We start from the raw sequence: 17,205 nt of genomic DNA on the forward strand, positions 1-17,205 counted from the left end.
TGGTACTAAAAAAAAAATACAAAAAAGCAATTAAAGACATGTATGGTACAAAAGACAACATTTAATTGACAAGGAATTAAAATACAAAAACAAAAAAACCCAACAAGCCCAATCTAGCTTCATCTGGACAAGCTCAGAAATTCTTAGTCAGCAAAGTATCAACAGAAGCGCACATACCAAGACTGCTATTAATATGAAACCATATCTAAATTATTTTGTCCTGAGTTAATTAGCACACCATCAGCAGTCAAATCCAAGCAACTGAAATTTGAAAAGTCTGATAATAAACAGTCCTGAGTAAGCAATAATGCAAGTTGAGTCTCAATTCGGTAATTTCTTATGGCTCTCCGAAATTTTTTCCTAAAAGTTTATTGATGTGCTTTGCTTTTTACATTAAAAACAATTAACTTCCCATTTAGTAATAGATTTCTTACAATAAATTAAAACAATTAGGCAATATTATCTCTATGGTTAAAAAATGTTTTAAGTAACAACCCTCATCAAAAAAAAAGGGGGGGGGAAGGGGGCAAATAATTTCTTAGGACAAATATCACAATGAAACAAAACATTCTCTTATTGGCTGCATACAAAAACATGTGTCTTCAGAGCAGCTTGGTGGCGCAGTGGATAGAGCACTGGCCCTGAAGTCAAGAGGACCTGAGTTCAAGTCCGGCCTCAGACCAAACACTTGACACTTACTAGCTGTGTGACCCTGGTCAAAGTCACTTAACTCCAACTGCCTAAAAATTAAAAAACAAAAAACAAAACAAAAAAAAGTGTCTTACTCTGCAACCCTAAATCTATCACTTCTGTCAGAAGGATGACAGTTATTAGTTCTATGTAATCACAGATGGTCACTGTATTGATCATAATTCTTACAACTTTCTATCAAAGTTCTTTGTCTTTACAATGTTGTAATCTTTGTGACATTGTTTTGGCCTCTTTGCTAATATTTTATTTTAAATTTTTGAGTCAATGTTCATGAGAGATATTGATTTACAGTTTTTCTTCGGTATTCTGAACTCTCTCTGGTTTATATATGAAGATTATATCTATCTCAAAGAAGGAATTTGGTAGGATCCCTTGGTTTGAATTTTTTGCAATCAGTTTATATAATACTGGAATTAATTGCTTTTTAAATATTTAAGAGAATTAATTTGTGAAGCCATTTAGTTCCAGTGTTTTCCTTTATAAGCTCATTTACATACTATTCAATTTCTTCCTCTAAAATTTGGCTGTTTAAATTTTCTCTCTTTCTGTTGATTTGTATATTTTTGTAAATATTCAGTTGTCGATTTTATTGTCATATACTTGAACAAAATAGTTCTTAATAATAATTTATTTCAATTTTTTGCCGTGAATTGGTTTTTTTAGTTTTTATATTTGTAATTTGATTTTCCTCTTTCTTGTTTTTAAAAACAAAGTAGCTAAATGTTTATTAATTTTAAATACAAAACAATTTCTAGCTTTATTTCAAATACTTCAATCTTTAATTGGTTGACTTTCACTTTATTAATTGCTTTGATATTCAGGATTCCTATTTTGGAGTTTAATTGGGATTAATGTGTTAGTTTTTTAGGTTTTTTGAGGTTGCCTTGCATTCCCAATTCATAAATGGGGAGAGTTTTTTTTCATATTTGTTAATAAAAGTGTTCAGAGATATTAATTTTCTTCTATGTATTGCTTTAAATGCAGTCTAATTTTTATATAGTCTCATGATTGTTATCTTTAATGAAACTATATATCATTTCTCTAACTTGCTCTTTGACATACCAATTCATTAGGATTAAATTGTTTAGTCTCTGATTTTCAGAATTTTTTCTCTGTGACCATTGAATATTTCAATAAAGGTATACATATTTCTACTTTTCTGTATTTATGAGGTTCTTACATACATGAGCCTATCTGGGCAAGTCATTTAATCTCTTGGTCCCTCAATTTCTTCATTTGAAAAATGGGAGTTGTACCTATTGCCCAGGGTTGTTGTGAGGATAAAATGAATTAATATTTGTAAAGTGCTGCGCAAATCTTAAAATGAGAACAGAAATAGGTAACTAGGAACCAATATCTTTGCACTAAGTTTCTCTGATAAGGATCTTGTATCACAGAGATAAGGAATGAATTCAAATTTATAAGAATAATAAGTCATTCCCCAAATGATACATGATCAAAGTAGATGAACAAGTAGTTTTCACAGAAACATAACCAATCAACAAATATATAAGAAAAAATCCCCCTCCCAATCAGTAATAATTAGAGAAATGTAAAATAAAGCAACTCTGAATTTCTACCTGACACCCAACAGGGTAGTAAAGATGACAGAAAAATAAAATGACAATGGGGCTAGTGGAAAACAGGTTAATGGATTGTTGACAGAATTCTGAATTTGTAAATACAGTCAAAATGAAAAGCCTCTACCCTCCATCCGCCCTACCCCAATCCATTCTCGCTCAAGTCACCAAACCCTGTATATCATATCAGTACTATATCTAGAGTATCACTACTATAGCTATATCACTACTAGATCTACACCTTAAAGAGATCAAAGAAGAGAAAAAGCGTCAATATATACAAAAATATTTACAGCAGCTCTTTGTGTATTAGCAAAGAAGTGCAAACTAAGCAGGTGATCGTCTACTGGGAAATAACTTAAATAATGATACACAAATGTAACGGAATATATATTGCACTTTAAGAAATAACAGCCAGGAGTGTTTCAGACAAGCCTGAAAAAAGGGAATGAGTGGAACCAAAATATTTATATAATAACATCAATAAAAAACTTTCTAAAAAAGAAAAAAACCCTCTGGAAGATTTGAGAATTCTCATTGCAACATCAATCCACAAGTCAGAGTACCAAAGATAACTCATTGTCAGTACACTACTGAAAACTAGAGAGATGATAGTTTCCAGATTTAGACTGAGAAATACATTTTTGGACATGGCCTATATGGGAATGTTTTGCTTAGCTAGGTATATTTTTATTAGAGTTTTACTTTACAATTTGTTAAATAAACTGGGGGAAGGGAAAGGGAGAAAAAATAAATACTTGTTAATTGAAAAAAAATTTCAAGACACCATATTTTTTAAAAGTTCAATATTTTAAAAGCTGCTGGTTATCTTCGTCATCACATCATCTTCCTCATGCATAGAATAAACTCTTCTAAATTCAACTAAAAAAATACATATTAATCAATTACTATATTCAAGGCACCATAGACATAAAGTTTGATGATAATAATAAACAGACTCTGCCCTCAAGGTACTTTTATCTAATAGATAAGACAAATGTTGAGAGAGATAAGCAACACATACGTAACCATACTAACCCAAATTAGAATTTGAATGTTATTCATAGAAGAAGTAAAAGTGACAAGGGAAATTAGAGGAAGGAAAGATGAAATACAGATCTCATGAAAGAGGTGACACCTAAATTTAACTTTGAAGTGTTTCAATAGTTAAACATGAGAGAAATCGCTTCTAGAAATGGGAAAATGATATGTTGTTAAAAATAAAGGCAAGAGAGAACAGGATATGGTTAGACAATGATGAGTAGTTTTTTATTAGCTGGATCAGAGTCTAAAGTATAATACTGTGAAATAGTTTACCCCATTTCTATCAATAATACCATAACTTCTCTATTTGCCCAAGTTAAAAGATAACTCTCACTCAATATTTTCTATCATTCCTTCACAACTAGTCACCCCTTCCTCTTTAATCTTAAAATTATTACTTTTTTTCCCTCTTTATTTTTGCTGCCACCATACAGGCTGAGGCCTTCAACTTCAGGTAGCCTTATAACTAATTTACCTCCCTCTTCTATGCTATCTTTAGTCTATAAATTATTCTCCTTGCCGCTTCAGACTACTTTTCTTACAATACTACTTTCATAATTATATCATTAATTTAAAAATCTTCAATAGCTTATCAATGAAATTCAAATTCTTCATCCTAGGATTCAAAGACCCTAAAAATCTAATTGCTCTTTGGCTATACAACCTTATCTCTCATTCATTCACTCTCTAGTTATAAGTTATATTTGTGGATTAAATGCACTTAGACTAAGTAAGAGTCCTCACTGTCCCCAAACATGCAAGCTTCTTATTCCTAAAGGAAAAAAATTCCTTATAGGTTGAAGCAGAACTGCAAAGTATATTATACACTTACTTAAACCCAGCATGAAAAAACAAATCAAAATCCACCAGAATAACTACTTCACATGGATAACTGCTACATGTACAAAACTTAAAAGGAGTGCCAACACAACAGTTTCCTTTTATGTGTAAAAGTCTGCTGACTGTGAAGGTTTCATGCAACATACATACATATATATATGTACATGTATATGAAAATGTTTTCCAAAATGAGACTAGTCTAGTAAATAAAATCATTAAATAATGCCCAAATATAGTATTAAAAAGTACTAAAAACCTAACTGAAGTTCAAATTACTAATTAAACAATCTTAAGAGTTCTAAAGGACCTCGCCAGTCATCCAGTCCAAACCATACAAGAAAGGAATCCCTGCTAAACTCTTTAACACATTTGACTGGTGGTCATCTAACCTCTTCTTGACTTCTAAGAAGGGGATCCTGATCCTTTCCTAAGCAGACCATGCCACTTTTGGCAGCTCTAGTTATTATGAAGTTTTCCCTGAAACCGAATCTAAATTTACCTCTTAGGAATTTCCAACCATTGCTCCCAGTTCTGTCATTTGGAACCAGAGAAATACCTCAAGACAGCTATCAGACCTTGCCCCAACGATTCACTTCTCAAGACTACACAGCAGCCAATCTTCATGCCATAGACTCAAAGCACTTTATCACTCTGGTTGTTCTCCTCCAGACTTTCTCAAAGTTGTCAGTGTTCTTATTAAACTCATTTCCCAACCTTTCAATGTCCTCTTTAAATCATGGAGCCCACAAATGAACACAATATTCTAAAAGAGGTCTGTGAAACTCTTAATGGAGTTCAAGATCACATTAGTTTTGTTGGCTGCCATATCATACCGCTTATTTATATTGAGCTTACAGTCCCCTAGAATCCCCAAATCTTTTTCAGAATTGCTTTCTAACCATGCCTTCCTCATGTTATGCTTGTAAAGTTGATTTTTGTACCCAAGTGTTAGACTTGACATTAATCCACAGTGAATTTCATCTCACTAGATTCCTCCCAATAATGTAGCCTGTCAAGATCTTTTGGGATTCTAAAGAAGTGTTAGCTATCCCTCTCAACTTTGTGTCATCCACAAATTTTATGAGCACACCATCTGCAATTTTATATCATGTTATTGATAAAAATGTTCAACAGCATAGGACAAAACAGAAATTCCTGGGATATAACCCAGGAGACCTCCTGTTACAGTAATACTGAACCATTAACAACTATTCTGGTCATCCAGACAGTTTTGAATTGTATTACTGTCTACATCTATGTCTTTTTATGTTCTCTAGAAGTATAGTAAGAGATACTTTATTAAAAGCTTTCCTATCAAAGGAGAAAATCATGTTAGTCTGGCAAAACCAGTGGGGGTGGGGGGGGAGGGAGGGAGAGAGAGAGACAGAGACAGAGAGACAGACAGAAAGAGAGAAACTGAAGGCCAGACTTTCCTGCAGGCACCTACTCTCTCTCCTATTTTAGAGAAATTCAAAACAGTTCCAGAGGTCTTATTAAAAGGGTGCAAAGTTGTAGAATCCTGAATGTGTGATTCAGTGCAATTGGCAACTTTCTCTACCAACATAGTTCAGCAATTCATCTATAAAATATAGTCACAGAGTAGCACGGAAGCACTGTGAAGTTAAGTGAACAATTCAATTCAAATAGCCAGTATGTGATGCGGAATGGAAGAATAGTAGGATAGCTTTAGTTTTAGGAAGACATATTTATGTCTTGTTTCTGACACACGTTAGCAGATGAAATTATATGGAAGAAAAAAGGGAAACTGGGAAAAGATCTCTATACATATGACTATATGAATAAATGATAACTGATAAAAAAGAAAAATATTTTTTAAACATTTTTGAATTCTAGAAATGTGGTTATTAAAATCATTTTTAAGAATTTATCCAAATTATAAAAGTTTTATCTATCATGACTGTACACAAATCAAGATTATTATATTAAAACTCTCAAAACTGCTCCTAATCAAATCATATGTCCTTGAATACAATCCAAAGACCTTAAAAATGGATATTTTCAAATATGTCCTTTGAATTTATCATTTGGTAGAATAATTTTAAAAATACTATTCTGAATTATTTTGGGTGACTATGAAAATATAATACCTAATAAAAACTATTCTAGCTTACAAATCAAGTATGTACCTACCTGAGGATGTTACTCCCATCTGAGGAATAAGCTGTTCATCCCTGCAGTTTTCACGACCAGGTACTAATCTCTGATATCTTGATGGATGAGGGTTACCATCAACATCAACTAAAAATGGGGGAGGCATGAGATGAGGTGCTTGCTGAGTTTGTTCATCTAACACGAAGTTGTTGGCATCACGGATTAGAGGCCGATAATCACTATGAAAGAACATCTGATCGGCTATCTGAAAAAAGATAAACCAATAGATATGACAAGCAAAGATTAGTAATGCAGAATTCCACTTCATTTCTTAATGAATTAAAGCCATTTTTTAAAATAACAAAAAACAAATGAAGTCTTCTTGAATCCGGCATTGTAATCATTCATACATTTATAAAACATCTACAATATACAAAATTAGCTAATTTCATAAAATTATACATAATTATCTGATATTCCAACTTTCAATTATATTTTACATTTATCTATTACTGTCAATAAAACTTGTTGGAAACATAACTTACATGGAAACATACTTAAAAATATATCCAAATTCTACAATCTATACCAGAGCAGAAGCTAACCTTTGTATACAAAACAACTAACTGAATCAATCTTTAGGACAGGCATTCTATCTCTTTCATTTCTAGGGGTAATTATGAATCCAGGTTCATAGACAAAGGTAAAATATAATTAGATGCTTCATCACTTCTGAATTTAATTTTTTTACTGTATCATAATGAATTGTTTGTCTGTAAGTCAAACCTAATTATAAATATTTTATCCTTACTTTAGTTTACTTGCTTATTAAGCCAATACTAAAATGTGTCATTTTATTAACACTTTAATATTTGCTAATAATATATATAATTATTGTTAAGAATAAATGAAGTGTTGGTAGCCAAAGCAAGAAATAATAGTGGAGATATCAAAAAGAGAAAAAAATCAAAAGGAATCAAAATTTACTGTAATTTAAAGGAGTATGAAAAAAAGAAATTCTAAATAATTGAAGAAATCCCCAGGAATTCATAGTATTATACAGATTTAGAGCTGAAAGGGCCATTACTGACACCTATCTCAATACTTCCATTTTAGAAATGAAGAAACAAAGGCCCAGCAAAGTTAGGTGACTCGCCCACAGTCATACATAATGAGTGGCAATGGAAAGACTCAAATCCAAGTGTTAACCAGATCCAGCATTCTTTTCACTACTGTATAGCCTCCAATCGATGAGCAATGGTAATTTAAAATTGATCAATTCAAATTCAAACCAGATTGTCTTCCTTAATGATAGAGAAAATTCACTCCATAGTGTTGACAATTTAAAATTGAATTTAGCCTCTACATTGCCATGACTCCAAGAAATGCTATTTAACTTTGAATGTATTAAGACCATACAGTTTTCCTCTAATGTGCAAATATACTAATTTAACAATAACAAATAATTTTGACCAATCAATCAAGGAGCATACTCTAAACAATTATAAAGACAGCTAGATAATAACAATGGTATGATTAATATATATGAGGATGTCTTCTTGCCTAGATGGTCTCCTAACTGGTCTTCTTGACTCTTATCTCTCCCTTCCTTCAACCCACCTTCCACACTGATTCCTGAATAAATATTCCAAATGTAAAACATGAAGACATCATTCCTTTATTCCAAAAACTTAAATATTTCCTCACTATCTGCCAAACTAGACTATTCCACATGTTCCATTCCTCCCATCTTTATGACTCTGATCAGACTTAAGTTCTGTTAAAGGTTAAATATGTTCCTTTCTTTCACGGCCCAATTCAGATAGTACTTCCATTTCTTGACATTTTTTCCCCTGCAAAGCTTTTTCTAATACCTTAGTTTCTTTTTTAAATGTACTACTTCATTGCTCCATGTGATTGAGAGCAAGACCAATGTCATAACCAGAACTTTATTTATAAATAGAAAGACAATGTAATAAATGTTCATTGATTTGTTAAACTTAACTGACTAAATGGAGAAAGTGATTAAGTACCCCTGGGAAAAATAAAGATTTGCAGCATTTACTCTCAAATATGAAAAGTAGTTAAAAACTCTAAGAATTAATATGTAATCACTAACATTTCAAGGAAAACAATCTAAGTTACCTTTTTTTAAGTTTCTCAAATTTCTAAACAGTAGTAATAAAAAGTTTACATTTATAAAACATTTTAAGGTTTGCAAAGTACTATATATACATTATTTTATTTGATATTCACAACAGTCCCTCAGGCAGCTAGGTGGCAAAGTGGATAGAATGCCAGGCCTGGCAGCAGGAAGACTCATCCTCCTGAGTTCAAATCTGGCTTAGACACTTAACAGCTGTATGACCCTGGGCAAATCACATAAGTCTATTTGCTTTAGTTTTCTCATCTGTAAAATGAGCTGGAGAAGGAATTGGTAAACCAGTCCAGTATCTTTGCCAAGAAAATCCCAAATGGGGTCACGAAGAATCAGGACACAACTGAACAACAATAAAATATTATCCCCATTTTACAGATGACAAAAAAGATTGAAAGAGTTTAAGTGACTTGCCCAGGGTTAGTCACACAGTTAGTAAGAGTTCGATGACTGGAGGCTCTACTAAATTTCAACATAATGACATTGCTTAGCATCTTTTGCCAGAAATTAAGCTTCAACTAAAAGAAAAACAAAAACAACACTCATGACTATTTAAAATAAATGCTCTAAGTTGTGTCACATTTCTATACATTTGAATTTGCCTACAAAATATTTACACTTCTAAATATTCACAGAGTACCTGAAAGAAAAAATGTATTTTGTTCATTATACATTATACTATACCTTGTCATACTTGCTACTGGAGCCAAAGCCAAAAATTAAAAGATGCCCATGTGAGTCTGTACATGCAAAATGCTGACCATCAGGAGAGCATTTGCAGTCAAATACTGCTCCATGTCCTTGGCCTTCAATCTGAAATATATTCATCCGAGAATCAATAAATGTTCTTTAATAAACAAACTGTTTACTATTTTATGATTAAAATTTTATGATAAAGATTTATAAATGTACATACTAAATGAACTGATAATCAAACAAGTAACTTCGCTATTAAACAATACATTTAAAAATACATAAATATTCATGAGAAATGCTAGATTGATAGCCCTGGAAAACAAAGAATTCTATTTAGCCATAGAATTGGAACAATTCAGTAAATCAAAGAACACTCTCCCTCCCCCCTACAGAATTCTACTGATCACCTTTAACACAGATCTGAAAATACTGCTTCTGGGATTTAATCTGTCTCCTTTTAATCACTGGCTTTTCTGCCAAGGCTGAAAACTTCTAGCAACTGTAGTGATTTGGACAATTCTAGGAAGTAGAGAGAAGTCAATGTTCACCAGACACTGTGGTTCACACTTGTAAAAAAATTTACTCACAATGTTTTGGTAATAAAATTCACTGAGTGTTCTGATATCTTTTAAAAGGTGAATTTCAAAGGTTAAAAAAAAAAGATGTTTACCTGATAATTGTTTTCTGTTTTCCAGTTCCATTAATCCAGAAGGAATGGGTTTCTCCCTGCAACCTGTCAATCAAACAGAGGTGGCCAATCACCACTCTGAATTTTTTTGCTCTCAGTGCTTCTTCAGACTACATTCCCCGTCGAAAACTTCTTTAGCAGTGTTCTGAAAAAGGTAAAAATTCTACCCTTTCTCTGGCATATCGAGGGCTGAACTGCAGAAAACAACTAAAACAGAGAGGTCACTCCCTAACCAGCATCAACTAAGGATGATTTCCAACAAATTGGGGGCGGGGGGAGTGGGGTATAGAGATTTCTGGATTAGCAGAATCGGAACACAAACACATTATCAGGTAAGAATTACCTTCTTTTTGTTCCGGTATCCACTGATCCAGAACAAATAGATTTTTAATAACAGTATCCTATTGAGATCTTGGGAAACTCAAAACTTGTAATAGTCATATTTTTAGAATAACAAATGTTGTCTAGATTGCAAATAGCCTCAGTGTAGGAATAAAGAAAGACTTTAATGTATTATGTGACTATAACTGTAAAGAACAAGAAGTCTGATTTTTCAAGAAAACTGTCTCACATTTAGATCTACGGCTCTACAAGAAAGGTTTCCAGCTAAGGAAATCAAATAGGTAATGAAAAAAAAGAAAAGAAAAGGAAAGCTATTCTTTACTGGTTTAAATACAACGTGCATGTATGAGTGGCTTTAAAAAAGTGGTTATGATGAGAACAAAACAAAGTATTGAGATTTCCTCTAAGATGCAAATATATTTCAAAGAAATCTTTGACATCTTCCTGAAGTCTATCTTATCTTACAACAAGATTTACCATAAGAAAATGGCACAAGCTAAAGAAGATTCTGATTATGCTGAAAGCAGGAAGATGAAGGAATATAGGCTAGATAAATTCACATCTTTCAAGAAATGTCCCAGGTAAATTGCAAAGTTCATGTTAAAGTTTTTAAAGATTATTAATTCAAACAAACATAAAAGATTACTAAGGATATATAATTTTTCCAGACAGTAAAGACTACAAAGAGAAGTGAGGATTTTGAAAGCCTTATTTATATGGCTGAAATTTCAAGTCTAATAAAAAATTATTAACTGTGAACTGTTAAAGGTAAACACGTTTGCCAACATGGACAAACGTTTTGTAAAAAGTAGAAGCCCATTCTATAACTCTATAAATTGGAAAAAAAAAATCAATGAACTGAGAATGCCTCAGTCATGTTACCATCCAACATTATTTGTCTTAGTCCATTCTCAGTCTCATCACCACCCTTGCTAGCAGATCACAGAAATTTTAAAAAATTAATGAAGTCAATTCACATCAATGTTTTCATAGCTTTTTAATTGTTAGTAGATCTTAGAAAATTTATGATTCTTTTGGTCTAAATTATCAGAGGTTAGAAAAAAGAAATGCTGTATCAAATATGAAAATGGTATTTTAATGTCAAAATGTTTAAGAACAATTATTGAGGGGGAAAACATCTAATAAAAAGAACTAAAAACTCAGCAATGCACATGGAAAGACAGAAAACATTCATTAAGTACCACTCCCAGTAGAGTGGTATAAATGTATCATAATATACTTATAGAATGGTCTTTTCAATATTGTTTAAATAAAGTGTCAATGCTAATGAAACATACAACTAACTAAAAATTTCTTGAAGTTTAATGGAAGTTGAATGTGACAGAATTTTGAAAGACTATGGCAAAAAAGAACTTATTCCTGGTCTTGGGATCAATGCCAAAACATTCTAATGTGGTTCATTCTAGGTCTCAGTGTTTTTATGCCTAAACACAAAAGTGGCCTTCTTACGATAAGAAAGGACAACAAAAATTAAGTTCTTTTTTGGGGGGAGAGGGTGGGAGGGAGTGGGCGAGTGAGGGAGGACTGAAGGGAAAGTCAAGTTTAAGTGGATGGAATAAGCATTACTTGAAAATGCTTCTAAGGATCTGCTTGAGATTTTATGTAATTACCAAAGTTACATTTAATATCTATGTAATTAGGAGGCAGTTTTCATCAATTTCTCTGTGAAGCATATAGATGATGTACCACAGAGAGTTGATTTAAATTTATTTACTACCACATAATAAGATGTTTCCTTCACTGTAAGGTTAACTACATATAGCCACTTTGGCTCTTTCATTGATGCTACCATTTTAAAAATCAGTCAAATGAAGATATATATTTTTTTTTTAAAAAGGAAGTTTTCTTTATAGTTACCATAACCTTCCATGATCAAAATATTATGAAAGTAAACTTACTACAAAAATACAGAGTAATATATGACTCCCACAAGTCATAAGATTAATTTAATTACTTTACATAACATAAATTGATTAAAAAATCATTGTTACATTAAAGTATATTTACTCAACATACAGCTGAATCATTTATACAATAGGTAGAGTGAGCTCTCAAAAAAGAAGTATTGAAAAATTTACAAATTATTCTAGTGGCACAAGTTTATTATTATAGAATAGTTACAAAGCAGAAAGGCAGAAAATTATATTATGCTATGTAACTATTTCTCAAAGCAAATTATAGTTGTTTATCTACTTCCACCCTCTAAAAGTTTAAAATACTTTTGTGTTATTTTACAAATATATGAATAAGGATCACATGCAAAAAAATACTCTCTTCCCCACCTCTTCCATGATAAAAAGCTGAGAAAGAGAATTCAGTTAAACAAAGATATGAATAAATCTCAAAGAGAAGTAGCAATATAACAGAATCCTTTAAAAGTAAGAATTATCCAGATGAAAGAAAAGGAATAAACACAGTGACAAAATGATGGAGAATGTAATTTTTAGATAGATGAAAAAAGGGATGTTGCAAAATAATAGGTATGTTGGTAAATATAGGCTGTTAATTTTTAGTAGAAATTCAAATTAAAGGAAAAATTCTGAAGATAATGCAAAGAAGTAGCTTTAATGAAGAGTATAGTGATCCAAATTTTTAAAAATTAAAATAAAGATGACCCCCCCCAAGATGGAGGTTGCAGACAGAATTTCAGTGCAAACTGTTGATTTTGACAGACAAGGGAAACAAAAACAATCGAGTAAAAACAGCTTTTGCTTATGAAGCCTAAATAAAATGTTGGATAATTTTCAAAGAAGCAAATGAAAGTGGAAAAAAACAGATTTAAAGGCAAGATAAAGCATAAGCACATAATTGACAATCTAAGGTCAGAGGATTAAACTGTATAACCTGTAAGAAACTACTCATCTAAAGACTATGGATTAGGACATTCCGAAAAAAGAAAAACTGAAATTTGGAATAGTTTAAATAATTTTCTTATTAAAATAAGACCATTTCGGATCAGGGGAAATTGCTGTTTTTTTTCTTCTTCAAATTGTTTTATATTAACGAATCTCACAAAGAAATGGTGCTTTCCTGCTATTCTGGCTTTTATGGGGAAAATATCTAAAAGTTTTCAAATGAAATTGCAATTTTATTAAGAAAAAAATACACCATGAAGGAATGATAGAAAACTGAACTGAGAAAATAACTACTCTTTAAAAGTCTTTTCTTATACAAAAAGACACCTTAGGTTTATCATAATTGGGTTTAGATTTCAGTAAGAAAACGATATACAAAAACTGATTCCTTAGGAAAATACAATTGATAAGATAAAACGGATACTTTGCCATCATCTATTTCCTTAAAACTAATATTCTGTAATACCACAGGGTATCTTCCCAACCAAAAACTAAAGCATGAGGGACAACCAACATTTTTCTGTGTTCTTTGTAGCATCTTTTCAAAATAAAGCACAAAATTAGTCAATTACCTAATACTATGAACAAATGTAAAAAAGAACTCTACTACGTACTAATAAAAATAACTAGTCCTGGCCTCTCACCTGATTACCAGGACTCATTTGCTAAATGGGACATTTCTAATTAGACATCTTGCTGTTACCTCAAACCGAATATGCATCTAAAATTTCCAAATTACCTCTTTGTCTTGACTTCCCTATTTGGTTAACAAAACTATAGCTGTTCCAGTTCTTCTGAGACTTGAATTATAGAAGTGATTTTTCTCTTTCTCTTCCTTTGCCCAACATATCCAATCAGTTACCAAACTCAATTTTTTTCTTTTCAATTTCTTTTATATCCTCCCTTTCCTCTGCATTGTTACTTTGACCGCTAAAGAAGTCATTATATCTAGATTATATTACCTCCCCTGCTCCAATTTTATTCACTTCTGATCCATGCTAAAAACCATCACATTGATTTTCCTAAAATATTACCTTTATCAAGTCACTCTGTTGCTCAAAATTCTTTACAGATCCCTCTGGTATCAAATCAAACACCTTAATTTGACTTTCATGGCCTTCCAAAATCTGTCCCCAATCCATCACTCAATCAATACCATTTATTAAATATATAGTCTGTTTTTTAGCCTTATTTTCCATTAAACCGCTACGTAATTTCCATTCTGGTCTATCTACTCTCCTCACTTCAATTTCACACTTAACCATATTTATGCCTACAATGCCTACCTCTCCCTGCTTTCCCATTTATGTAATTCTATACTCCCCTGAAAAATAAGTTCAAACCCTATCAGCGGCACATATCCATCCTCAGCACTCCCACTCTAAAATGATTTTCTCTTCCTTGAAACTCTTCTAGTGCTTACTTTTTCAATCAGCTGGCATTTTGACAATGGCTTTCATTGTTAATTATTTTTTCATTTCTGATCTCCTTAGCTAGAGTCTTAAGTTCCCAGAGGGCAATAATTTATTTCACACATCTTTATTATTCTCCCTAGCACTAAGCACAGTGCCTAACACAATATAGCCATTTAATAAATACTTTAAGGGTAACTAAAGTAATTGATAGCACGATTTAGAAGGCTTTCTTTATCAAATGGTTTATCTTAGAATCTATTTTGGATATCTTTTAAGAATTTGCATCTAAGAACTATTGAGCACTAAATATTTAAATAGCAGAGAAAGACAGCAGTATCAAATAATTCTCTAAACATTTCAAGGTGTTTTCCTGGCCTGAAAGATTTATGTGTATGGAACCTACATTATCATAGAAACCAAGCATGTCATTAGAAATCTAAATTTGGGTTTAGAAGACATTTTTCTTTTCCTGAGAAGAAATGAGATGAAGGACCTGGAACCATCAAAGAGGTGACTCTCTCAATCTGAGACTAGCATGTTTATAACTAGACTACCTAAATACAGAGAAGAAAGAATAACCCTGCACCTGTGATATTAAAAGTTGAGGTTTTTAAAAATCTGTTTTCTTTATCTAGGTAAGTATAGTAGCCAACACTTGAAATTAGAGTAGAGAACACACTGGAGAACATGGCAATTTCAGAAGCGTGCAGGTGCAAAAATTCTGAGTGGTGATTGGCAGCCTCTGCTTGATCGACACGTTGCAAGGAGAAACTCATTATTCTGGATTAGTGGACACTGGAACATTTATAAAATAATCTCAAGTAAAAGAAAGGTTAAGTGAGCAATTACAAAAATAATTAAAAATATATTTTTAAAGAAATAAAAAACGTTATTTGGAATTCACCCATGAGACAAAGAAAATGAAGCAGTACCATCTTTGAGTAAAAACCCTTATCATATCAGGTATATCAAAAACCCATAATTAAAAAAAACAAAATTAGACATGCAAGTAATAAACTTTTGCCCCGAATAATAGTACACATGAAAAAGAATCAATAAGAGAATAAATTTACAGACATCTACAGATCATATTTTAATTACTGCATAATAGTCCTGTCTGTAAAATGGTCTACTATCAAGAAATTTGAACACTTCCCAAAGAATCCTTGTGACTTTTGTTTTCCCAACTACACCAAAGGAATCATGGATCTTTTGAAGTATTAAAGTAAGTTTTACCACTGCTTCAGCTTAAGAAAAAATGACAAGGAACTCTTCAATTATGGTTTAGTTTTCTTTTAAAACTTATTTACAAAGCAAATAGCCATCATTATTAAAGGACTCAGCTAAGCATTATCTGTATGTTAAAATTCTACTGAGTTACCTTCCCCTTTGTCAGGTACTTAGATGTTTGTTACCTTTGAAGAATAGTACTTTAAATGCTTCCAATTTCAACTGATAAAAGGTGACACATTTTAAAACCAATGAATTCTTTGTCCTCTTAACAACTAGCCTGTATTATCATTCCAGCTGTATTGCCACCCTATATCTCTTAATAATGCAACAGATTTGCAATTTGATCTTGGGACAAGACATTCATTTTCACATTTACAAAACGTATACCTGCCCTACTTACAATTTTATTAGAATACATGAGGATGAAAGTCAATGTATAGAAATCTTATAGTTCACCCAGTAAAGGTAGTATGTACATATATGTAGTAGCAACTTAATAAAATACCTGACTTCAAATTCATATAAAGGTGCACACGTGTGTGTGTGTGTGTATGTATGTATGTATGCATGTAGCTATTTATCTACACACAAATACATAAGGTGGTGCAGTGGATAAGAGTGCCAGGCCTGGAGTTGAGAACTCATCATAAGTTCAAATCTGGCCTCAGACACTTACTAGCTGTGTGATCCTGAGCAAGTCACTTAATCCTATTTGCCTTGGTTTCCTCTTCTGTAAAATGAGATGGAGAAGGAAATGGCAAACCACTCCAGTATCTTTGCCATAAAAACCCCACATGTGGTCATGAAGAGTCAGACACAACTGAAATGACTAAATGGCCCCCTCTCCACCCCATATATAAAACTTCATTTGGGAGTTATTCTATCATGTAAGTCTCTCAAATTGCCTAACAGACTTATTTTTTAACTCATTTGTCTTAGCAAACTAATTGGTATTGGGAAGGAGGGAATTTTGACTCTTTAAAATAATATAAAAAAAAACTCTACATAAAAGTCAGACTTAGAGGAAAAAAATATAGAAATACCTCTATTAACAAATCCCCTGAGAAAGTCCAACTTGCTCTATTTTTTAAAAAAGCAAACACCAAAAAAGAGTCTTTTATCTGAAGCCAAGCTAACTGCTTCTGCAGCTATGTTACAAAAACAGCTCAGAGCACAGCTTCCATTTTGACAACTTAAGAGCCCAGGGCCAGTTCTACATCAAATTAGTCTCCAAAACTTGTCTTCTTCCAACTTCCTCTCCATTCTTTATTTCTATTAGACAAATTCCCCCCATTTTTCAGGTGTGCTTTCCTACTCTTAATCCCTTTTCAACAATCAAAATCTAGAAGTAATAAAGTAATTTACATTTTTTATTAACTTAAACCTAATCATATTAATTTGTGCCAACCAGCATTTTAAGCACATTATCTCTAACAGAGAAAAGAAATGTCTTTTGTCTTTATAAAGAAAATTCAAGCATCAGTAAGTACATAAAGCAAGCATATGTTTA

The 17,205-nt window shown here is 32.1% G+C and overlaps 1 protein-coding gene across 3 annotated transcripts in view; it reads right to left on the bottom strand.

Moving 5' to 3' along the window:
• Positions 1–17,205, bottom strand: part of PHIP (pleckstrin homology domain interacting protein) — a 193,057-nt gene that overhangs the window by 88,983 nt on the left and 86,869 nt on the right. For all 3 annotated transcript variants that reach the window (XM_027854734.1, XM_027854725.1, XM_027854741.1), the window contains exons 16-17: positions 9,130–9,258; positions 6,327–6,552 (exon numbers count right to left, since the gene is read on the bottom strand). In XM_027854734.1, coding sequence (XP_027710535.1) covers positions 6,327–6,552; positions 9,130–9,258 — 355 coding nt within the window. The remainder of the gene's footprint in view (positions 1–6,326; positions 6,553–9,129; positions 9,259–17,205) is intronic.

The sequence above is a fragment of the Vombatus ursinus genome, unplaced genomic scaffold (assembly GCF_900497805.2).
Source record: "Vombatus ursinus unplaced genomic scaffold, bare-nosed wombat genome assembly UNPS02000582.1, whole genome shotgun sequence".
Taxonomy (NCBI): Eukaryota; Metazoa; Chordata; class Mammalia; order Diprotodontia; family Vombatidae; genus Vombatus; species Vombatus ursinus.